General features: G+C 36.7%; 1 protein-coding gene across 7 annotated transcripts; it reads right to left on the bottom strand.

Annotated features, from left to right (window-relative positions):
• Positions 1-1282: 1282 nt before the first annotated feature.
• LOC107762635 (protein STRUBBELIG-RECEPTOR FAMILY 3-like) lies at positions 1283-9938 on the bottom strand. Of its 7 annotated transcripts, none has more exons than XM_016581004.2 (17): positions 9723-9938; positions 9133-9304; positions 8790-8919; positions 8628-8699; positions 8436-8501; positions 8257-8328; positions 8098-8169; positions 7928-7999; positions 7423-7488; positions 7249-7314; positions 6018-6394; positions 5528-5913; positions 4856-5127; positions 4500-4638; positions 3860-3981; positions 3596-3752; positions 1283-1693 (listed from the first exon to the last, which is right to left on the bottom strand). In XM_016581004.2, the coding sequence occupies exons 2-17, from the start codon at positions 9218-9220 to the stop codon at positions 1631-1633; spliced, it is 2220 nt and encodes a 739-aa protein (XP_016436490.2). In that variant the 5' UTR covers positions 9221-9304; positions 9723-9938; the 3' UTR covers positions 1283-1630. The 7 variants fall into 7 exon arrangements, 5 of the variants coding, with proteins under 5 accessions (XP_016436490.2, XP_075090948.1, XP_075090946.1 ...); XM_075234847.1 differs by lacking the exon at positions 9723-9938 and adding an exon at positions 9468-9658 and having other exon boundaries at positions 5528-5907; XM_075234845.1 differs by lacking the exon at positions 9723-9938 and adding an exon at positions 9468-9656.
• Positions 9939-24748: the final 14810 nt, after the last annotated feature.

Below are 24748 nucleotides of genomic sequence, written 5' to 3' on the forward strand. Positions count from 1 at the left end.
AATTTTATTTATTGATGATACGAGAACGAATTTCAAAAAATATTCCTTCATTCCATTTTATATTGGAAGTCTTGATAATTGCAGTAAACACCCTTATAGTATGAGAGCCTGCACAATTTTTAAATTTGCTTAATTAATTTTTTTCACCGTTGAAGTGTTTATTATTTTAAATAAAAGGAATGTGTAACAAAGTGAGTTGAACTAAATTAAAGTTAAATCTCCAAGAAGCAAACTGTTGTAAAGAGAAAAACTTTATAATAACTTTTATGAAGTTCAAAAGAGAAGATTTGTCACCCATTTAATAGAGTTTGTTATAAATGAGAATTAACGTTCTCTTAAATGTGAATCTTTTAAAATTCTTAAGCAGAAAATGAGCACATATCTTCCAATCACTAATTAAAAGTATTTCTCTGTTCTGCATAATGCTAATAGGATTCACATTCTTTATTTGAATCTGCCTTTTTATTACATTTTTATTTATTTTAATTTTACACAATTAAAAACACTCCTTTTCCATCTTACAAGCGCTTGATTTTTGAGAAAAGAAAGGTATTGCCAACTAAAAAGTTTGCATTCCCAAAGTTTAAACCCGAGACTTACAGTGTGGAGGGTTTCTCAACCATCACACCACATTCCTTAATACAGAAGTATTGAGAGAGAGAAAACATTGAAAATTCCTTTCCTTCGACACAAAAGGTAGACATTTGAAACTGATGAATAGTTCTAATATTAAGCTGAGAAGATTTGGTAATCATTAGTTGCTTATACCTTATTATAATTAGAACAGAATATAAGATAGTCTCTATTAAAGAGGCATATAAAAATGGTCTTTTACCATTTTATCCGAGAAATATGCGTATTTTGAAATAAACAACACTCATGGAAAACGCTAAATAAAAGTGGGTTCAATTTAACGCTATTTACATAACGAACTGTTTAATAGGCAGTATTTAGCAAGAGATCCAAAATTACATTAAACGACCACAGAATGATGACCTTGTCTAAAATGCTTTTGATATATTAGTTATGACCTCTGTTTCATACAAACTTTTTTATAATTCAGTATAATTTAACCATTCCAAGTTCCAACAGATTAACCAAGTTACCAGGAAAATTGAAAACACTGCCTTGCACCAAGGAATTCTTTCACTACAACTTTTTAACTTGTTACCACTTACCACCTTCCCAGAAAATTAAACAAAAAGATAGAATCTATTAAGATTCTAACAGAGATAACCGCTACACAGTAAATAATACAAGTGCTTCGAGTGATTACAAGATATTAAAGAAAGAATTTGCAGGAAATATATTACATACGGTTACCACCATATACAGGCACAACTTTCTGATTACAAACTCCTCGATTACACTAAGGCGAGGTTAAAAGAATGACCGTTTTTTTCTTCTTTCTCATCGAGATGTAAAAAAGAATCACACATAAACCAACTTAACAGCATAGTGTTATTTACAGTACATTACTGATGTTAGCACACAATGAAAATGTAGTGTAAAGATTTCTCCTTGGGAACTACTTGAAATCCCTCGATGCTAAAAAGATACTAGCCGGAAACAGCATTGCTAGTTTTCTCTACTAGAGCAGCTTCACTGCATTGCTGCCTTGATGACATCTTTAGATCATATGCAGGAGATTCTGCACAATTTCGGACATTGGTGGCCTGAATTCAGGTTCCGACTGCCCAACAAAGAGAAAGGACATGAGCGAAAGCCGACAGCTTGAAAAACTTCAATCACAGACATTCACTATGTTTTTCTAGCTATAGCAAAATGGCAATTTTAAGCCTATTACCAAAAATAGTGGCAATTTAGCTTTTAGCATAGCTTAAGAATATCCTCTTCCTTGATTGAGTTGATTTTAAGATTGACTCAGCCTAAATAGCTAATACTAACTAGAAAGAGGTTTCTCTCAAATGACCTTGTTCTGATCTTCCAACATTAGAGCTTGTTTTCTTGTTGGACTTTGAGCTGAAAGGAACATGAAATATTGAAGAAACGGAATTCCTTAACTTCCCATCTCTAGGAATTTCATTAATTGCAGAATTCTAGACAGGAAGTTGAATGGTATAAGAAAACAGAAAACAAATAATAGGTCTTTTGATCACTCCTGCGCCAGCTTTGTTAGACTTCGGTTTAATTTATTGGCTTCAAGGCTTATAGGTAGCTCTGTCAATTCTCTTGACCAGGTAACATGAAAACAAGCCGAGCAAGTAGAAAGTGGACTAAAATATCTTGGGAGAACAACAATTTTGTAGTAACTAATGATTTCTATTTATTAGGATTAACCAAACAACTATCACCACTCTGAAATTTCTATTAGCAATGACCTTTTTGGACATATCCTTGTAAAAATGGTCCATACAAGTTATAATTTGGATATCATCACTCTTATACCAATCTCAGTAATAAAAAATGGATACTATGCAGGGATCGTAAACTGAAACCTTTCCCACTTTCACCTTCACATTGGACTAGTTACAACATCAGTAAGACAGGACGAAATACAAATACAGCTATATTATATTATATATATTAGTCATAAACTGTCAATAATGGTTATCGCACCACTTCAGCAGAAAACAAAGTTCATCATTTCTTTTTTGGTTAAAAGACGAAATACTATTAATACTTAACTAGTGACATTACATAGGAGTGACGTCTCATTGAGAGCATCAGGAGTACCTAAGCCGGTAGGGCTAGTAACATCAACAATTTTTTCCCCATTTGATTAAAACTTTTAAACAAAGTTCATCATATTACATCAGGAATCTCAATGGTTAGCCTGCTTGGTCTGGATTCTAAAAAAAATTCCAATTAATTATGTATATGATTTTAAAGATAATTAATTAAAATTATTCACTTTCTGAAAATATTTGTTGATTGTTTATTAAGAGAGGATATTTGTTAGTCTTCCCAAAAATTGTTTCTGGTAAGAAATTCATAATTTCAATTTATTAAAAAGTTTTAATCAAATAGGGAAAAATTGAAATCAAACATATAACTTTTTAACATCAAAAACATCATTCTCCCAAGGTTATTGATTATTAAGGAGTTAACTATTGCTTTCATAACTTTATGTTAGACAAATCATATAATTCTATCAACCAAAAGAGAGCAAAATGCTACAGGTAAAATAAAATGCGTTCTATAAACCATTCCTCATAGTTATATGCAGTCTACGTCGAAGTAACTGAATCCAAAACAGAGACAGTGATCTACTGATATACTTAGCCCCTGATTTATCAAAACCCTGAAATTTAACTGGATCAAAGCCTCTTATTAATTGAATCCAAAACAGAGTCAGTGATCTACTGCTATACTTAGCCCCTGATTTATCAAAACCCTGAAATTTAACTGGATCAGAGCCTCTTATTAATTGAATCCAAAACAGAGTCAGTAATCTACTGCTATACTTGGCCCCTGATTTATCAAAACCCTGAAATTTAACTGGATCAGAGCCTCTTATTCATTTTATGAACAGTAACCAGTAAAGTTTCTCTCACACAGAACTCAACACTGTAAGTAAAATGTTAACACTTCATCAAAGGGACAAGAAAAACCTATATAAGAAGAAACTAACCTGAATACACAAGGAAATTATGTCAGCAAACCGAGACAAAGACTTCGATGGATAAGAACCATTTAGGGAAGGATCAACCATTCTAGATAGTGAATCTATATCATGCAGCCGTGGAATAGCCCATCGAACTAGCAACTGCTCCCCTCTAGGACGGGACCTGGAAATCATATTTTAATGAGCTCAAAGTCAATACGTGTATTATTGTATATGCAGTTTCAACAATAACAAAAAGTTTTCAAATACATTTGTCGAAACAAACTTTACCTGTCGTAAGATTTTCTTCCCGTGAGAAGCTCTAGCATAACAACTCCAAAGCTATAAACATCACTCTGACAAGAATAGCTTCCCAGTTCAAGTTCAGGAGCACCATAGCCGCATCCTTGCAACTAAGAGTTACACTGAAGTCATCAACACTTTATTCATCCACAAATAAATTATAAGATGGTCAGCTTTTGTTTCCAACTAAAATTAGCAGAAACACCAGATCTTGTCCTTTCATTTTAAGCCATCGAATTAGCAGCAGATAATCTTTTCTAACAGATTGCACCAACTTTTAGGAGCTAATTCATGCTTTAGCACCAAAATTTCATATTAATGGGGCGGCTGGTTGAAACCAGGAAGTGAAGAATGTAGTTTCTAAAAAAGTTAATAAGAAGTGACTACAAGTTAAATGAAGATCACATACCAAAAGGCTAACATGCCCATTATGAATTCAGAATAAGTACCAAGAATCTCCAGTTATAATTGTTTCTATTTTGTGGGAAGATGTGAAATTGGATTCCAGATTCTATTTTAGAATCTCCAATTATAATTGTTTCTATTTTGTGGGAAGATGTGAAATTGGATTCCAGATTCTATTTTCAAACAATCAACTAATCATCAGAAATGTTAACTTATGGATCACCTGTGTTGTAGAATCAGATGACATCAGAGGTGCCAAACCACAATCTGACATACGCACAGCAAGCTCATCATCAAGGAGAACATTAGCGGACTTGAAGTTCTGGTGGACAATAGGTGGGTGACAAACTTCGTGCAAGTACCTTTTCATTGAAACAGCAAGAAGCAACTCAATCCCTAAATGATTACAAGCTAAGGATTGTGCTACAGGAATAAATTGTGTGACAGCAAAGATTTAAGCCGGAAACAAGCAGAGGTGAGTTAACAGGCACTTGACCAGCAGAATCGATATCTACACATCATTAAAACAAGTTACAAGCGCTTAAAAGCTAGTATCATTCAGTATTTTTTCATACTTACTCTAGTGCTCTTGCTGCTTGAAGTGCAATGCGTACACGAGTACTCCAGGAAAGTTTTCTGTGGATCTCATCATCTAAGTGCAATGCTTCGTGGAGAGTACCATTTCTACAGTACTCATAGACAAGTAGCCTTTGCCCATGCTCCGAACAGTAACCCACAAGTTTGACAATGTTTTCATGCTTAAGTCTAGATATATTGGACACCATCTCAACAAATTCTTGATCACTTTGACGCCTGGTCACAGCCGTATCCAGTTTCTTGACCGCCAAAAGCTAACAAATAAAGAACATCAAGAAATAGCTAAATGTCAGCTCCTTCTTGGTTGTGACAGAAACTAAATAGGTTACACAAACATGAGGAATACAAGTAGGTAATGGGAAAGCAGGAAACTAATTCAGAACATCAAGAGGCGTGTTAGGTATATCTACAGTCTACAAAAAGAAACTGTTGCCATCTACAAGGTTGGACTACTACTACTATGCAGAACTCGAATCAAACGAATACGGGCCAATCAAACATCTTCAGTACAATGTAAATAGAAATGTCTACCACCAAAAACCATGCTTTTAATACAAATAACGAGTAATTTCCACCTTAAAAAGGGCGAAATGAAACTGAAAATGTCACACAGTATCTACTGATGTGAAGCTGGTGAAACATAAAGATGCTTACTTTTTTGGGAGACTCGGCTCTGTAGACTGTGCCAAGCATGCCTCCTCCAATAAGATTATCTTGAGAAAAGCTATTTGTATACTGCTGAAGAGAGGCAATGGTGAAGAACTCTGCAGAATTTACATTCTTCTTAGCATGTCTGTCTGATGTAATTGGGGGCAAAATTGGATTTACAACCATCCTCTCAGCAGAAAGAGCTGAAAGAAAAGGTGGTGGCGGTGGCGGAAGAATATCTGATACCGTCGATTCCATCTCCGAATCTAGATCATCGTCTGTATATGATGTTGTACTCTTCATGCCTTTATGTTGCACAGCCTCTGAAGTATTCAGTGAGATGTTCCTACCCTGAGCTTTCCCATTTCCAGTCCCTGGCCTCAGACCTGCATCTTTTGGACATATCCATATTGTCATCACAATGCCATTAAGAACAATAAGTAAGCAATGATAAACAGAAATCCATAAGAAGAAAGTACACAAATGTACTATTTACCTTTTTCTGCATCATAATAAGGTTTTTGCACGGATTGATCATGTTTAGGGGTGCCCTTGGGTGAACTATATGCATATGCATGATGCCTCTTGGCTTCTTTTTGGGTCTGTCTTCTTCTTTTTAAATATCGTGACATCAAAAGGCAAACACCCAATCCAAGTATGACAAGGGTAAGTAATCCGGCTATAGCAATAAATTTGACGTGTTTGGTTGAATTACTACTTTTTTGCCTTCCAGAGTGTTGTAATCCTTGGCCCGATGGTACAGTAGATGGCAGTGAAGGGGCTACATCTGGAGAAAGCACCGCAAATGGTGCTGGAGAAGGCGATATCACGGGCGAAGGGATGATAGTAGTGTTAAAGGGGTTGCCTGCACGTCTGACCAAAAACAAAGATTTCACCATGTAAGGTAACCACATTTAATAAGTATGCAAAAAGAACTTTTCATGAAACAAGAAAAAAGCTAACCTAATTGGCTTCCCCTAAAGTGCACCAACTGACTATTAAAGCCATGACTAAGGCTAGTCTATCAAGAAATGTGCCATGTTGATAATTCAGCCATTCTAAGCTCAATCTAACCAATCAAATTGATCAAGACTGTTAGTTTTATCAAAAAGGTCTTTAAAAAAAACGAAAGAGTTTCCACGGCAAACACCACCTATCTATGATCATTCTCGCAGAAAATAGAATTTAGCTAAAGTTATGAGTGATTTACAGGATGATGCATAAAGTAGAATGAATAAAGACGATTACTACAGCCGTCCCTAATTAATTTAGGATTGCAGGTAGTTGATTGATTGATTAAAGAGTGATTCATCAGGTGGTACATGCATGCAGTCTTCATCAAAAAGACCATGCATATCAGTAATATCTTTGCATGTCATATCTTCAAGTTTGCTACTTTTACCCCTTTTCCAGCAACTGTGCCAATTTATTTAATCTAACTACTCTTGGTCTAATTGTCAGTTCATGAGAAACAGCAGTTATACCGGCCGCCCAGAAAAATCTATTACAAGCACAGCTACATTAAATCTCTTCAGATCTAAATAGTGCAATCTCTAGCCAAAGAAACTTCAAATTTTTTGGATAAAATACAGAGAGATGAAGCCAAATAAAAACAAAGAGAAATAAGATACTCCAGTTCATATTCAGAACTTGAAGACTGAATGAAATGAATTTCAATCAGTTTAAAAGAAAACTCAATAAATACGGCCAAAATTTCTAGGTTTTACCTGAAGGTGGGGATGCTCAACAATTTTGCTGGTATTGGCCCAGAGAACAAATTATTCTCTATGTTTCTGCAGAACAAGAACGAGACCAAATTATAAGCACAACATTGAGCAGATGATGACATTGTTAAAAGCATTATCCATAATGATGGAAAAACTATTAGTCGAGAAGATTACAAATCTGTTAGAGCAAGATCTTGCAAAACATCCAGGATCCCAGAAAGCTGATTGTTCTGCAAGTGTCTGCAAATAGCCAAACATAATACTCAAAACTGGAGTATAAAATTCACAATCAATACTACATTCACAAGTTCAGTTCAGCAATTAGTTAACATCCGGATACCATTCAAGTTTATTAATTTTAGTGGTTGCAAATTGAGATACTAGACAAAATCAACCAGTTGCAAAGCATTTTTCAATATCAATCCTTTAGCCTCTTCACAAGAAAGACATCTGGACGAACCAACACTCAGCAGAACCATACAATAGTTCCATATGCAACACAAACTATATTTACCTTTATAAAACTTCTCATTTTAAAATATGTACGAGCGAAACTTTTGTTCAACTTCTGAAGGAATTAAGGACATATTTGAACTTCTATTCAGTGTCTCAAAGAAGATAGCACTCCCCAGAAAAGTAGTTTCCCCTGATTATCATACCAACAAGGAGAAATACATACAAGGTAGTAAGTGACGACAAATTCCCCATCGAAGGAGGCAGCTGACCACTTAAACTGTTCCCAGATAAGTCCCTGCAGAATAAGAACATGAAGGGATAAATATAAACAGCACTGAAAATGGAACTTCATCACTAGCGAAAAAGGTTAAAAGCTAAAAGAAGTATGTCTACATATTAATCAAAGTCTTAAGCTGCTGAAAGGCATCTGGAATAACTCCACTAAGATGATTGTTGTTCAGTGACCTACATGGAAAGAAATAATTGTACTGAAAACAGAAATATGGTCATTAAAAAAAGAATATCAACACAAGTCAAGTAAATAAAACTTACAAGTCCGATAATTGCCCTAACGAGGATAGGGTGTCTGGAATGCTCCCAGTAAGCTGGTTACCTGAGAGAGACCTATATATACACAAATACCATAATAGGATAAAAATGTGGATATAGGTTGGGCTAATAACCTATAAACTGATGAAAAAGCTTGGCAAGGACAAAGCTTAACAACTTACAAGGTCTTGACGGTAACAGGCAAATTGGATGGTATACTGCCACCAATATGGTTGTTACTGAGATCTCTGATTTTATCAACACACAAAGTGTAGACATTTAACACATAGGAATTAGCTAAAGCCAGAAAAGCATGACAAGGTGAAATTCATGAATTAAATCATTGCATCCATAAAGATAAACAAGGCACCAACATTTGTATGATTGAAGCAAAGCTTCCTATGCCCTCACTTAGTTCACCTCCCAAATTTGAATCATTTAGCACTCTGCCGAAAAGGAAAAAAAGGAAATCTATCATAAAATGTCATATAACCATGAGAGAAACACAAGAAAGGAAAAAGAGAGAGAATTCTTACATTGCAGTTACATTGGAGTTGACACAAAGTACACCATGCCACTTATCACCACAAGGGTCTAATCCATATGGCACCCATCCAGGAAGCAATGGGTAGCCCAGACTTGTATACAAACTATTTATAGCAAAAACTGCAGAGCAAGAAAAAAAAAATCATGAACTTCACCTAATTTCTTTCTTATCCTTTTTCTTTTTACATAAAAATTCCAACCGTGACTTCACAAAAATATGACATAAATGATAGTAACAAATTCAAATTATTGAGACATTACCACACAACACACACACATCGTAACCATTAGTTGAAGTATACAAAATTGAAAACACTGAGAAATTATTATTACCATCACGAGGATCAGTAAACCCTTTGCAATCTTGAACAGCAAAAATTGCAAATACCAACAAAATCGTTACATAAGTTCCACGCATCATGTCATCAGTAGCAGAAACTCCAAGAACTCAAACTTTCTGCTTCCTGTTCTTCTCTCTTTTTTGCTACAAACTTTTGTTAAACCTCTGTAAAACCCATAAAAGTCATGATTTTAACAGAAATCATAGAAGATCTCCAACAACCAAAAGAACCAATAACTAAAAACTATACTTTAAAAAGAGAATGCAGAAAAACAGTGTTAGAGAAATATATTAAAAAAAAAAAAAAAAAAACATACGAAACAAAAACCTGCAAAAAGAGTAGTATCAAAAAAGCAAGACGGTCGAATACTGAAGACCCGTGATGGAGAAGTTCAAAAGGCATGAAAAGAACACATCTTTCAATACAAAAAGATTCAAACTTTATGAAGAAAAAAAAACAGTATTAAAAGAAACGAGTAAAAATTGGTAAATTTGAAGTAGTGAAGAACTCACAGCCACAAGACAGAAGCAGTACTTCAAAACAGTTGATTACAGACAAGAAAAGTTGGGATGTGTGTTTTACCTTTACTTTTGTGTCTCCCAACTGGACAAAGATAAACACTGCTTTAAGGTTTGAGTATATCTTCTTTCATATGATAAAACTTGTTTTGTGTTTGGTACATAGTAGAGTCCTAATTTAATCCCTTTAATGTAGGGAACCAAATATACAATTTTTCCTAGGAGAACGTTAAAGTTCGTCAAGAATTTCCATAATTTGATTTGAATTTATACCGACTGTACCGTTGGGTGCTGTGTAGAAAATAACTTATACTCTTATGTGGTTGTGCTGGTGGGTTTCTAAAATGGCCCCACTATGAGTCCGACTAGTAATCTGTTTGGCTATTTATTTTTTTTTGTCACAAATATTTTGTTTTCTAAAAACAATATGTCGGATCAGACTTTTAGAAGGTAAGAAAATATTTTTGAATAGAAGTAATTTTTTATAAGTAGAAAAAAGTAATTTTTTCCTAAAATACTTTTTTTTAAAATATTTTTTTTTAAAAAAAATACTTTTTAAAAGCTTGATCAAATACTAATTATTGCTTAAAAATATTTTAAAATTAATTAGTCAAATAAAATACAACAAACAACAATAACCCAGTATAATTCCACTAGTGGGGTTTGGGGAGGGTAGTGTGTACGCAGACTTTACCCAGGTAGAGAGGCGGAAACCCCTTTAGATACTTTTTGAAAGCATGACCCCAGGGGCGGCCCAACCTCATCGGAGGCCTAAAGCAAAAACCTCATCGGAGGCCTAAAGCAAAATCTTAATAAGAGACCTTAATATATATAAATATATGTATAATGAATATCATTTTTAAAAAAATTAGACAAGTGAGGATATAGAATTAAAAAAAAATGAGAACTTAGTTTTATAAAATAAAGAAAATTAAATGAATTTAACGTTGATTGCATCACAACTAAAATTGGTGAACCTAGAAAACATAAATGATTCCTTTTTTTAGTAAGTCCCTTTCTATATTTGGTAACAATTCAACTTTAGATTTTTCTTTTTACCATTAATGAGATGATTTCTAGCCCAAAAACTTCTATGATTTATTTAAGATTACAAGTTTCAAAAGTCTTCCTTTATTTCATAAAATCCATGTCCAGTCAAACACTTTCATATAAATTGGGACGGAGAGAGTATAATTTATGTAAGGAAAATAAATAATAAGTTAGATTATTAAATATAGTTACGTGACCAACTAATGAATAGAGAAATATAATTAAGTAAAAAAGTAAAATAAGATTAACAGAAAACTATTTTAGTTATATTAATTAGAGGAAGAAATTGAGTTATTAAAAATTAATATGACAATAAAGAAATAAATTTATCAATAATAAAAGATAATTATATAAATAATATACTACTATATATAGAGAAATACTAGTAATTTTGGGGCCCTTAAATTTTTGGGGCCTAAAGCAAGTGCTTCACTTGCTTTAGGGTTGGGCAGCCTCTGCTCTCTCCAAGAACTACCCACCTTACTCTTGGGTGACTCGAACTCACAACATCTTAATTGGAAGTAGAGGGTGCTTACCACTAAAGCAATTACTCTAGTCAAATAAAATACTTTTTTTAAATAAACACTTTTAAAAAATCACTTTTCAAAATAAGTTAGATTTTAAAAGCTCGGCCAAACGGGCTATCGCTATGCTTAATTGGAAACAAAATTTATACTAATATCTTACGTATTAGGGAGTAAATTTGGTAGGCACAAATAGTGTCTTTTTCCCCTTACACTAGCGTTTGAATAGAAGAATTGCAAGCATTGCAAGAAAACAGAATGAAGTACGTAACTGTCCTACGTCAATTTTGATAGTAAAATGTTCTATATTTATTTACTTTTTGCAGCCTAAATGTAATTATGCCTAAATAATTTTTGAAATATCTAGTTTTCAAACAAAAAAAAGGCAAAACTTTAAGGTCGAATCTGATGGTTAAAAATGGTGACCAGTGACAAGTAACGTGAACTCGTCAATTTCACCAGGCATGGAAGTGTTTTTTCTTTTTAACCCAAACAACCCAAGAGTAATCAAACTAAGTAACTGTCTTGGTTCTCTATCTACTTCTCCAGTCAATCACGTATAATATCAGCAAAAATTGGTTATTGCCTATTTGCACCCAAAAAGGGGAAAATAAAATGTGTAGTTCACTATTTCTGTTTCTTATGAGGGGAGGCAAGAGGAGTCAAAATATCAATAAACACTTTTTGTAGGATAAGTATGGTTAAACTGTCATTTTCTCCTATATCCCATTGCACAGGATTCTAATGATTAATGGTTAGGAGTTTAATTTTCAATACAACTAATTTTACGATACAAGCATTGCACGTGTATCTTGGGTAAAAAAGATTTTAAAATCGTATAAATATTAACAAAAAGATGTTTGGTGGCTAACTTTGGTGCTCAGATTAAACCTTTCTTTATTATAGCATAGATTATTTATTACTTTTTCCATCCCTCTTTGGTTATCCAATTTTAATTTTTTTTATTATAATGAGAAAATAAAAGAATATGAATTATTTATATTTCTCTTTGAAATAATTCTTTTTTTTTTTATGAAAACAAGGACTTCTCAAGAAGTCATGAACACCCAATTATGATTCCTTCTTCTACAATATGTTAAGAATATTATGGTTATGGAAAGATTTAAATTCTGAAATATTAGTAGTTCTTACATAATTCAAATAAGGAAACATTTAATAGTTAAAATTTTAGTTTTTAAATGTCTTCAATATTAGAAAAATAATAAGATAATAATGACTATTTTTTCTAGTGGGAACTCTATATTAAAGGGGTAAAAAGGACGAACAATATCTTTAAGGGGCTTTGTATGTGTGTCGCACGTGTATCCCATGTCATGAGTAAAAACTTTTTAAAATCACATAAATATTATTTAAAAAGTATCTTAAATTATAAAATAAAAATTAAAGAAATTAGTGTAAGTTCCTTAATGTAAAAATGTTGATTTTGTTTAGCTAATTCTATAAAGAAATAAATTTATGTTAACATTGCTCACAACAGTATTTCATTCCGTCTAAAACCTTTAAAAAAAATTAGGAAACAACTTAAAAAGGTAAACATGATTTTTCAAATACCTTTTTTCAACTTAACTTCAAATACTATTTTTTTAAAATATCACAAATTTATGTCCGACTTCAATTTTTACTCAAGAAATATACTTTAGTTTGACCTATTATTCATTATAAAATAGTTTTATTATTTTAGATGCAATTGTTTTTTGAAGAAATAGAACATAATTGAGGGGTAAGAGAAAATGTCACTGTTACAATAATGTGTTCATCAGTTATAATATTCTTTGTTTTGAAAATAAATTAGCATTAAAATAATTTTATAGAGATCTAAGAATAGTTCTTTTCTTACTTGAAATTAAACGAACTTGCCACTTTACAAGAAGAAATTAAATTGTGTTTAAAGTAGAAACATAGCATTTCTACAAATCCAAATCCAAAATGTAAGTAAAAAGGGATAAAAGAAAAGTTCCTAATACTTTTGCTTGATAATCAGAAATTTTGCCAAAAAGTTTTTCTACAATTCAAAACGAAAAGTTCCTACTTTTGTTTGATAATCAGCAAATTTGCCGAAAAGTTTCCCCATAACAAAAGTTAGAATTTCCTTTTTAATAAGGTATAATCGAAAACTATTTTGATTCCTTTTTGGAAAGATATTTTTCTTTTACTTAACTTTGACTTAGATAATTAAATGATTATTATTCCTAAATAGTAGGGTATTAATTAAATAACTATTCCTAAATAGTAGGAAATTAGTTAAATGAATATTTTATTTTTAAATATTAGGAGAATAATCAAATGACTATTTTGTCCAACGTGATTTTTATTTTAAAATGATAAAAAAGGCGAATGACGTTTCACTAAGGGCCTTCGTACTTTTAATGTAGTATATAGAGTATAGATAGATAGATAGTAATACAAAAAAATGTTGCACTATTACACCATATAAAAAACACCTAAAAGATAACAACGCATAATTATTCATAAAAAAATGATACAAATAATCTGAAATTAAGACGTGCTACCTATTACAATAAATTAAAATACACTGATAATGTAAATTTATTTATACTGCTAGTTTTATAAGTTAATTTGCAAAACTAAATTCTCAACCCAAAAATTACAGTTCATATACAGCTCTTTCGATGAAAAAGCTCTACAGTCTTCATATGTGTTCCTTCCCTTTCAAGATTTTGGCAAAGGTCGTGTAAGACAATTCACAATAATATCAACATTAGTTTATTTCACATAACAGCCAATTACTCTTTATCTTACCTTCACGTAACCAGTTTGTATGAATATTACTACATCATTGGAAAAGAAATTAAAAGGACTATATACTTGGAAAAGAAAATCCCAATAAATCTGAGAAAGGGGAAAAATAGAAAAATAATTTATAAATTTGGAAGACTGTGATGAGTAAAGAAAGACTAATGATAGTAGTGTTGCTGCTAATACGGGCATGCGTTTTTTCCCAAATCTCTCTACTCATTTGACAAAATCATCACTCCATCTCTCTCAACTTTTTAATGGAAAGGTAACAATAAAACTACTTTCCTCGAAATATTATTAATTATAGAAAATAATCTAGAACAAATGGTATTTGGTATACATATATTGGGGTGGTTGGTATATTAATTATGTCAACAACTTCACAATAGTTGCATATTTATTTTTATAACAAGTATGTAAAAGTGAGAAAATACCTATTCACATTTAGTGTTTGAATCATACCAAAAGTGTAACTATAAATAAAGATAAACTTTAGACGTAAGAATACATACAATTAACTATACTTTTAATAATAGAGATTTATCATGTGCAAAATATAGTCAGGTTATTAGTTTCGTGTAAATAATAAGCGCGAATAATAATTATTTTTGATACAAAACAAATGGTGTTTGATATACATATACCAAATACTACCATGTACCTAGTGTTGAACAAAAGTGTGTGCCTCAACACACACAAAAAATAAAAAATCAGACATTGTGTTTGAACATACAAACATTTAAGCATTCATTATTAATTAACAAACGTAAGAACACATATACCACGTACCTGTAATTTTAGTGAAAAAAATTTATCATGTGCAAGACCTATATCTTGGGTTATTGAATTTGTGTAAATAACAAGGCAACAATACTTTACTTTGGTACATAACAAATGGTATTCGGTACACATGTAATATAGGAGTCGTTGGTTAATTAATTATGGCTAGAAAATCAGAGTAGTTGCAATTTTGGGTTTGCAACACCTACAAGAATAGATAAAGGTATTTGGAATCCTTTGATTGCGAACAAGTTATAATTAAAGTGAGAATTACGATACGGAAATTAAATAATGATAATATCGTTTAGTGGCTTAATATCTTCGAGTGAGCTAGTGGTTTTCTTCTTTAGATGAGAAGATTGAACAATGTATTCCGTCAAAATCGGGCCTACCCGATTTTGCTGTTTCATCGAGACAAGGGAGTTGCATCGAGGGGTAGCCTCGTAATAAATCGGACCAGAGCTCGAAGATGAGACATCAAGCCTAGAGATCGAAGTGTACGTTGAGACCGTGACCAGCAACAATTGAGATCAAGTACGACCCACTTCGAGGGGAGCATAATAACAGAATGGCGAGATATCTGTAACCGGTCGAAGATCACGGCGTGAATCTCGGAACAGATATCCGTGATCGGTCGAGGATCATGGCGTGAATCTCGGAACGGACCAAATCAGAAGCGGATAACGAGTTGTTTATACGGTTTCCTTCTGTAATGAGAGGCATACCATAATTAGGTCTCCTCTACTATATAAAGAGGAGGTCCAATAATTTGTAAATAGGATTCACTGAGAAGAATATACATATACGTTGCTTTCTTTGCTTTGGTTACTGTTCATCGCCGTTTTTTGTTCTATCCTATATTATTTTTATTAATTAACCTCGAGGCTACTTCGAATCGAGTTCGAGGCATCGCTTGCAGACCGGTTTGTTTTATTTTATTGTCCAAGTTATCTATTTAATTCGTTGTTCATCAATTGGTGCTAGTCTAAATCACATATCCTTAAAACCACAATATAAGTTTAATTGTTACTCAATTTTTAGGATAAACAGTTTGGCGCCCACCGTGGGGCTAAGGATAATAGTGATTGTTCAGTACTGATTCTGGTAAAACACACTATTTTACGCTTGTTCTTGTCAAGTATCTTTGCTTTCAGGTTAAAACATGTCAAACTCACAAAACACATCAACACACAGTGACAATGGCCTCGGATTCCATAGTGAAAACGAAAATATGATTGCTCCAGGAGTCGAGGTGCCACAGGTTATCTCGGGGAAGCACCGACTGCCAACCTAGTCGATGTCAGTTCGCACGTTGTACTAAATGCGGACTTAGGTGCAGGTCTCGATGGAAGCGTACGCATAGAAGGCCGAACTAGTGACCAAGGAACACATGGAAGAGTAGACGAAGGAGTCAGTCTCCAAGTGATATTCGAGATGCTTTAGGCTCAGCAGACCGCTATTGCCCAGTTACAAAATCAACATAGGGCTCCAAATAGGGTCGAGCCAGAAATTACTCGCCGTATCGAGCCAGTACCGGAAAGGTCGAATGGTAACGAAACGAGGACTGATCCTGCGGTAATGAAAATGTTCGAGGAGCTCATCAAAAGAATTGAATCAGGGGAAAAGAGAATCGAATCCAACGATAAAAAATGGAGACATACAACTCTCGAGTTGACCAGATACCGGGGGAACCGCCAATCTTGAAAGGGATAGATTCGGAGAAGTTTGTACAAAAGCCATTTCCTCCAAGTGCGGCTCTGAAGCCTATTCCAAAGAAGTTTTGTATGCCAGACATACCCAAATATAATGGGACCACCGATCCCAATGAGCATATTACTTCATATACATGCGCCTTCAAGGGTAACGACTTAGAAGATGATGAAATTGAATCTGTGTTGTTGAAAAAATTCGGAGAAACCCTTTCGAATAGAGCAATGATTTGGTATCACAACTTGCCACCAAATTCCATTGACTCATTTGCCATGTTAGCAGATTCTTTCGTAAAGGCACACATCGGAGCCATAAAGGTCGCAACGAGGAAATCAGACATTTTCAAGATAAGAGAAAGGGATAATGAAATGCTGAGGGAGTTCGTGTCCCGATTTCAAATGGAACACATAGAGTTACCACCGGTTACAGATGATTGGGTCGTTCAAGATTTCACCCAAGGGTTGAATGAGCGGAGTTCGATAGCATCACGTTAGTTGAAACAAATTTTGATCGAGTATCCAGCTGTAACTTGGGTAGATGTGCACAATCGATATCAATCGAAGATCAGGGTCGAGGACGACCAATTAGGAGCCCCTTCCGGTTCAGTACATCCAAACAGGTCGGCAGTTAAAAATCAAAGGGACGTTGATAGGGAGCCAAGATCGAACAGAGACTGGTATCAACCATATACCACAGATCAAAGGAACAATGGTTCAGTATGCAATTCCGCCCGGAACGATCAAAAAAGTGATCGAAGATAGAATTCTGAGGGACTTATGAGCAAGAGTGGTTTTGACAAGTATGTAGATCCCACAGAGGCACCTCGATTATCGGAATATAACTTTAGCATCGATGCATCGGGAATTGTATCGGCAATCATAATTACCAAAGATACTAGGTGGCCCAGACCCATACAAACTGATCCTTCCTAAAGAAACTCAAATTTTTTGTGCAAGTATCATGGCACACATGGTCACAAGACTGAGGATTGCACGCAATTAAGGGAGGAGGTAGCCCGTCTATTCAATAAGGGCCATTTTGAGAATTCCTCAGCGATCGAGCCAAGAATCATTTCAGAGAAAGGGACGCCAATAGGAAAAATTAAAAGGAGGAACCCCAACATGTCATTCATATGATCGTCAGTGGGTTCGACATCCCACAGGGACCTATATTCAAACACACTAAGGTATCAATCACTAGGAAAAAACGAACCCGATATTATGTGCCCGAAGGCACTTTATCATTCAACGACGAAGAAGCAGAAGGCATTTCTGAGCCCCACAACGACGCTCTGGTAATTTCTATCTTATTAAATAAAGTTCAAGTTAAGCGTGTTTTAGTGGATCCGTGTAGCTCGGCGAATATCATCCGATCTAGGGTTGTGGAGCAGCTTGGCCTACTAAATCAAATCATGCCCGCAACTCGGGTCTTAAACGGCTTCAATATGGCCAGTGAAACAACTAAAGGGGAGATTATTCTACCAGTGAACGTGACTGGAACCATTCAAGATACCAAGTTCCACGTAATCGAGGGCAACTTCAGGTACGATGCCCTACTCGGAAGGCCTTGGATCCACAATATGAGGGCAGTCCCTTCGACTCTTCACCAAATAATGAAATTCCCGACGTCGGCCGGTGTAAAAATAATATACGGGAAGCAGCATGCTGCAAAGGAAATGTTTGCGATCGATGAGGTAATGCCGATATCAACACTATTAACCTCAGAAAGGTCAAGTATCAAAGGCAAACAGGAAGTCAAATAGCAATCACAGCCACCAGCCTCGACCGAATCAGGGAAGTAGGAGATAAAAGAAGAAGAGGAGGATTTTCTGACCCCTCGAACTTTTATTGTTCCCGAAGATTCTGACGCCACCAAATCAACGGTCGAAGAGCTGGAACAGGTTATATTGATCGAGTACTTGCCCGAGCGAAAAGGTATACCTCGGAACGGGGTTAACCCCCGAACTTAGGAAAAATCTTATTCAATTTCTTAATGATAACATAGATTGTTTTGCTTGGTCCCATTTAGACATGACAGGGATCCCACCGGAGATAACGACGCATCGGCTAAGCCTGGACCCTAGGTTTAAATCGGTAAAGCAAAAGAGAAGACCCCCGTCCGAGGTAAAGCACACATTCATAAAGGACGAGGTAACTAAACTTCTCAAAATAGGGTCCATTTGGGAAGTGAAATATCCCAAATGGTTAGCCAATGTAGTTGTAGTCCCTAAAAAGGAAAACAAACTTAGAATGTGTGTAGACTATAAGGATTTAAACAAGGCGTGCCCCAAAGATTCTTTTCCACTGCCTAACATCGATCGCATGATCGATGCCACGGTCGTCGGATCCTTACTTTTCTCGATGCCTATTCCGGGTACAATCAAATCCAAATGAACCCGGAGGAACAAGAAAAAACTTCATTTATCACCAAGTATGGAACCTATTGTTATAATGTAATGCCCTTCGGGCTAAAATATACAGGAGCTACTTACCAACGCCTAGTAAATGAGATGTTCGAAGAACAAATAGGTAAATCATTGGAAGTTTATATTGATGACATGCTAGTTAAGTCCCTGTGCGCAGAGGACCATTTGGCTCATTTGCAGGAAACGTTTGAGATTTTAAGGAAATACAACATGAAGCTCAACCCCGAGAAGTGTGCCTCCGGGGTTGTTTCGGGCAAGTTCCTTGGCTTCATGGTATCGAATCGGGGGATCGAGATCAACCCCGATAAAATCAAGGCCATCGAAGACATTACCGTCGTGGACAGTGTAAGAGCCATGCAAAGGCTAACTGGACAGATAGTTGCCTTAGGCCGATTCATTTCGAGGTCGTCAGATCGAAGCCACTGGTTTCTCTCTCTGATCAAAAAGAAGAACGATTTCGCCTGGACCTCGGGATGTCAACAAACATTAGTGGAATTAAAGCGATACCTATCGAGTCCACCACTGCTTCACACTCCAAAGGCAGATGAGAAACTTTACTTGTACTTGGCAGTATCGGAAATCGCGGTAAGTGGTGTCCATATTCGAGAAGAGCAAGGTATGCAATTTCCCGTTTATTATGTAAGTCGAACCTTAGGAGAAGCAGAAACTAGATACCCACACTTAGAGAAATTGGCACTTGCACTGATAAGCACCTCTAGAAAGTTAAGACCATGCTTTCAATGTCACCGCATATGCGTATTAACCACTTACTCACTTCGTCATATTTTGCACAAGCCCAAACTATCGGGCCGATTGGCCAAATGGGTCATCGAACTCAGTGGGTACGATATCGAATATCAACCCCGGACGGCCATCAAGTCTCAAATTTTAGCGGACTTCATGATCGACTTCACGCCAGCCCTCGTACCCGAAGTCGAAAAGGAACTATTGTTAAAATCGGGTACATCATCGGGGGTATGGAACCTTTTCACAGACGATGCTTTGAACGTTAAGGGGTCCGAGCTAGGCATCATTTTGAAGCCGCCCACAGGTAGCATTATTAGGCAATCTATCAAAACTTCTAAGTTGACTAACAATGAGGCCGAGTACGAGGCCATGATTGCAGGTCTCGAGCTAACTAAAAGCTTGGGAGCAGAAGTCATTGAAGCCAATTATGACTCTTTACTGGTAGTGAACCAAGTAAACAAAACCTTTGAAGTTCGAGAGGATAGAATGTAAAGGTATTTGGACAAGTTACAGGTAACCATGCACCGTTTCAAGGAATGGACTTTACAACATGTACCTCGAAAACAAAACAGTTAGGCCGATGCACTTGCAAATCTAGGGTCATCGGTCGAGGAAGATGAGATCAGCTCGGGGACTGTCGTTCAACTCTCGAGATTCGTGATCGACGAAGGTCATGCCGAGATAAACTCCACAAGCTTAACCTGGGATTGGAGGAATAAATATATTGGATACTTGAAGAACGGAAAGCTCCCATCGGACCCTAAAGAATCGAGGGCCCTACGAACCAAAGCTGCTCGATTCTCATTGGCTGAAGATGGAACATTATACAGAAGTATATTCGATAGACCATTGGCAATGTGCTTAAGACCAGGGGACACCGATTATGTTTTACGAGAAGTCCATGAAGGCACTTGTGGGAACCACTCTGGTACCGAATCACTAATTTACAAAATCATCAGAGCAGGATACTACTGGGATAACATGGAAAAAGACACTAAGGAGTTTGTTCGAAAATGTGATAAATGTCAAAGGTTTGCACCGATAATCCATTAGCCCGGAGAACAACTTCATTTAGTCTTATCCCCATGGCCGTTCATGAAATGGGGAATGAATATCGTCGGCCCTCTGCCATCGGCTCCAGGTAAAGCTAAGTTCATTTTATTTATGACTGACTATTTCCTAAATGGGGTGAAGCACATACGTTCGAGAAAGTGAGAGAGAAAAAGGTCATAGACTTCATCTGGGATCATATCATATGTCGATTTGGGATACCCGCCGAAATAGCGTGTGACAATGGAAAATATTTTATCGGCAGTAAAGTGACAAAATTCCTCGAAGACCATAAAATAAAAAGGATGTTATCAACACAATATCACCCTAGTGGGAACGGACAGGCCGAATCGACGAACAAGTCTATCATTCAAAATCTAAAGAAAAGGTTGAACGACGCTAAGGGGAAATGGAGAGAACTTATACCCGAAGTTCTCTAGGCATATCGAATAACAATAAAGTCCAGTACGGGGGCAACCCCGTTCTCCTTAATATATTGCTCTGAAGCTTTGATTCCGGCCGAAGTCGGGGAACCCAACGCCAGGTTTCGACATACAACAGAAGAGTCAAATCACAAGGCTATGAATACTAACCTCGAATTATTAGATGAAAAACGAGAATCCGCACTCGTTCGAATGGCTGTACAAAAGCAACGAATCGAAAGATATTATAATAGGAGAACCAACCTTCGCCACTTCAGAGTCGGGGACTTAGTCCTGAGGAAAGTCACCATCAACACTCGAGATCCTAATGAAGGGAACTCGACCCAAATTGGGAAGGACCCTACCAAGTCCTCGACATCGTTGGAAAGGGATCTTATAAGCTCGGCACGATGGACGACGAACGACTGCCAAATAATTTGATCATATCGTTTCTCAAACGGTATTATTGCTAAGGTATGACTTTATTCCCTTTTTACATTTACATATTCGACATTAACTTACTGCACATGATCGATCGAAGATATCGAAACCTCAGAATTTAAAGAACGCGTTGCAATCTTTTCCCTTAGATCGGATTTTGTCCCAAGTGGGTTTTTCTGGCGAAGTTTTTAATGAGGCAACAATTATGTGCTACCTAAGGACAATTTAACAGTATCCAAGGCTTCTTTACAATCGACCTCGAATACTAAGGGGCATCACCTTAGGATGTTACACTTTCGAGAAAAATACTTCATGTCAAAGGGTCTCGATAGAGAAACTTTGTAATGTGCCAAACGGTCAAATGAACCGTGTCCGTATAGATTAGTCGAGCCCCGATGGCGAAACATGTACGCATGTATAAATTATACAAAGAAGCATTCTTTTTGTATTAAACATCTTGTGTCTCGAAGAAAATTTTCTACTATACAAGCTCCATACTTATGATTTTGTGAGAAATAGCTCAAGGGCCAAGTGCAAATATACCTCGTGCACTCAGGGACTACCATAGATGATCGACAAATTCGAGTAATCTAAACTCGAATTCATAAGACCTCAAAGAGGCACCCCTCGATCTATAGGCCAAGGCCATCATTATCGGGGACTAATACTTCGATAAGCCCAGGAAGCATACCCAAAGGCTACAGCCAAATTAAGGTGGTTCGGAGACGTCCGAATCCCGCAATAAATATAGGCCTTCAAATTCTTTGAAAAATCGGTTAAAAGGGGCTACCCTCGGCAAGTAATCAAAATGGTTTCGATAAAATTAGCCCTCAAAAAATTTTAAGAGGTATCAAATTATCTTAACACAAACGTGTTGAGGCATAAAAAGCAAAGGGGTTTCAATCTACATCGAACCCTCAAAAAACCCAATAGGTGAAGAATACGTGTTAAGGCATAAAGAAATTTTTTACTAAGTCTACTAAGCCGAAAAAAGGAAAAAATAGCCATCTTTTAGAGGCCAAAGCGGCCCAATCTAAAGAGCCTAAGGGCCAATACACTTAGAGTTCGAGATTTTGTTCTTACTCAATTCGGACCTAAGGGTTCCACTATTCCGAGCTCAAATAAAATTGTCTTGAACATAGCTCGAGGATTCATCATTATTTGATATAAAATCTTAAGGGGTCAGTTATTGTGAGTTCGAAACTTACTCGAACTCGATTTTGAAAAATAGTACAATTACGGCTTCGATCAAGCCGTCCAAAATCAAAACCCTGAACTTATTGTTGAGCTCGGGGACTCGCCCTCGCTTAACTAAAAAACCCAAGGGTTTATTCTACTCTGAGTTTGATTTATCGCTCACTCGATTGTAGAGGCTACAACAAACGATTGCAATAAAGTCTTTACAAGACAAAGGCAAAACAGAATTTATCATAAGTCAAAAATCGGAAAGAAAATGAGTCTTTTATATATGCAAAGTATTTATAAAGACCACACAGGGTCTTACACAAAAAATAAAAGAAGAAAAAAATCCTAAGTGCTTAGTCCGCCTCGGGAGTCATATCTTCGAGAACATTATCTTCATCTCCTCCGCTCTTGGATCCAGTCGCAGAGTTTTTATCATCGAAAAGAAAAGCCCCGACCTTATCCTCCAAACCTTCGCATTCTCGATATCAGCCGTGAGATCGAAGCCACGGGCATGTACCTCCTCAAAAGTCTCTCTTCGAGACTGGCGCCTAGCGTGCTCGGTAACACGGGACAATCTAACCTCAGCAGCGTCAAAAATTTCCTTTGCCCGTGTGTTAGCGGCTTCAGCGTCAGCTCAATAGGAGCCCACGAGCACCTCTGCCTCTGATGTGGCCCTTGCAATTTCAGCGGCCAACCGAGTTTCGAGCTCTTCGACCTTCTGGGCTCGGGCCTAACTCTCCCAAGTCTCACACTTTAGAGTTGACGCTCAACCGAAAATAGTTGAGACCGAACCACATCTTTCTCCGAGGCGAGACAGTCCATGCTATGATTCCAACCCAAAATTTCTGCCTTTTTCATCTTGGCCTCCTCACGAAACTGCTCAACCAATTCGGCCTTCTCCTGAACCTTCAGGATAAAAGTGTTAAGCGCCAATATCAAATTGATACATAACAAGCTCCCAAAAATTTACCTTACCCGTTCGATGAGCTCGGTCTGGTCTCCTCTTCTTTTTGCACATAGAAGGGTTTGGGGGCGTCTCTCTCCTCCGCAAGCTTTTTGAGATTAGCTTCACATCGAGCCAGCTCAACTCGGTATTTGGAGGAAGCTTCTCGATGGAGCGCCGTAGCCTGTATAGGAAGGAAGGGAATAAGACTTAGAGAAATAAGAAAAAACACAAGCATGGTAACATGGGAAAAAACTCACCTGGTTCAAAAGCCGCAGAGCCTTACAAAAAAATGAGTGATGCGTCAAGGTCGAAAATATCATCGACCCCCGTGAAGTAGCCACAAAATATGTCATCCCTTTCGGGGGCCGTCCCCACATCGGGGGTTCCCATGGATCGAGCATCCTGAAACTGCCCATCAGAAAACTTGGGGCCGATAGGCGAATCGTCGATAATAATTACCCCGAGCGAGTCACTTGGGGCATTCTCTTCTCTTTGAAGGACCTTAGAGCAAGACCCTTCGGGCACACCCGCCGGTTGCTCATTACGGCAGGGGGCATCATCAATACCCGATGATTCGAGGACTCTCCTCGGATCTTCCCCCGAGATCACCTCGAGCTGTGGCTGAACCACCTCGACCGTCACTGGCTCAGCAGCTTTCGAAGCTTCAATGCTTCCCCTCTTCCAAGCCACCAGCAGGCAGTCAGTATCTTCTCCCTCCTCGTCTTCATCTCGTAGCTTTTGGACTACATCGGCAGGCAGAACGGCGAGATCAGTCCTCGACTTTCGAGCCCTACTTTTCTTAGGCCTTGGGGTATCTGGCGGCGAGGCCCTTCTCCTTTTCTTATATTTGGTCGGCTTCAGGACCTCATCTTCACCGAGGGGAGACGACCTCATAACGACACTATCTCCAAGACCTGTATGGGAAGAAATTGAGTTAAAATGAAGTATTTCACAACAAAACATCAAACTCGGACAGGGGAACTTACCATGATTTTTGGCCTCCTATCGACCCTTGGCCTAATCACGCCATGA

This window comes from Nicotiana tabacum, chromosome 17 (genome assembly GCF_000715075.1).
Source record: "Nicotiana tabacum cultivar K326 chromosome 17, ASM71507v2, whole genome shotgun sequence".
Classification (NCBI taxonomy): domain Eukaryota; kingdom Viridiplantae; phylum Streptophyta; class Magnoliopsida; order Solanales; family Solanaceae; genus Nicotiana; species Nicotiana tabacum.

Bases quoted from the DNA above. Each gene is read 5' to 3' on its own strand.
- LOC107762635 (XM_016581004.2), bottom strand. From the start codon at position 9,220: ATGATGCGTGGAACTTATGTAACGATTTTGTTGGTATTTGCAATTTTT. The intron at 8,170-8,256 runs GTAAGTTTTATT...CTTTCCATGTAG, and splicing joins TTAGGGCAATTATCGGACTT to GTCACTGAACAACAATCATC. The intron at 8,000-8,097 runs GTAGACATACTT...CTTATTCTGCAG, and splicing joins CTTAAGACTTTGATTAATAT to GGACTTATCTGGGAACAGTT.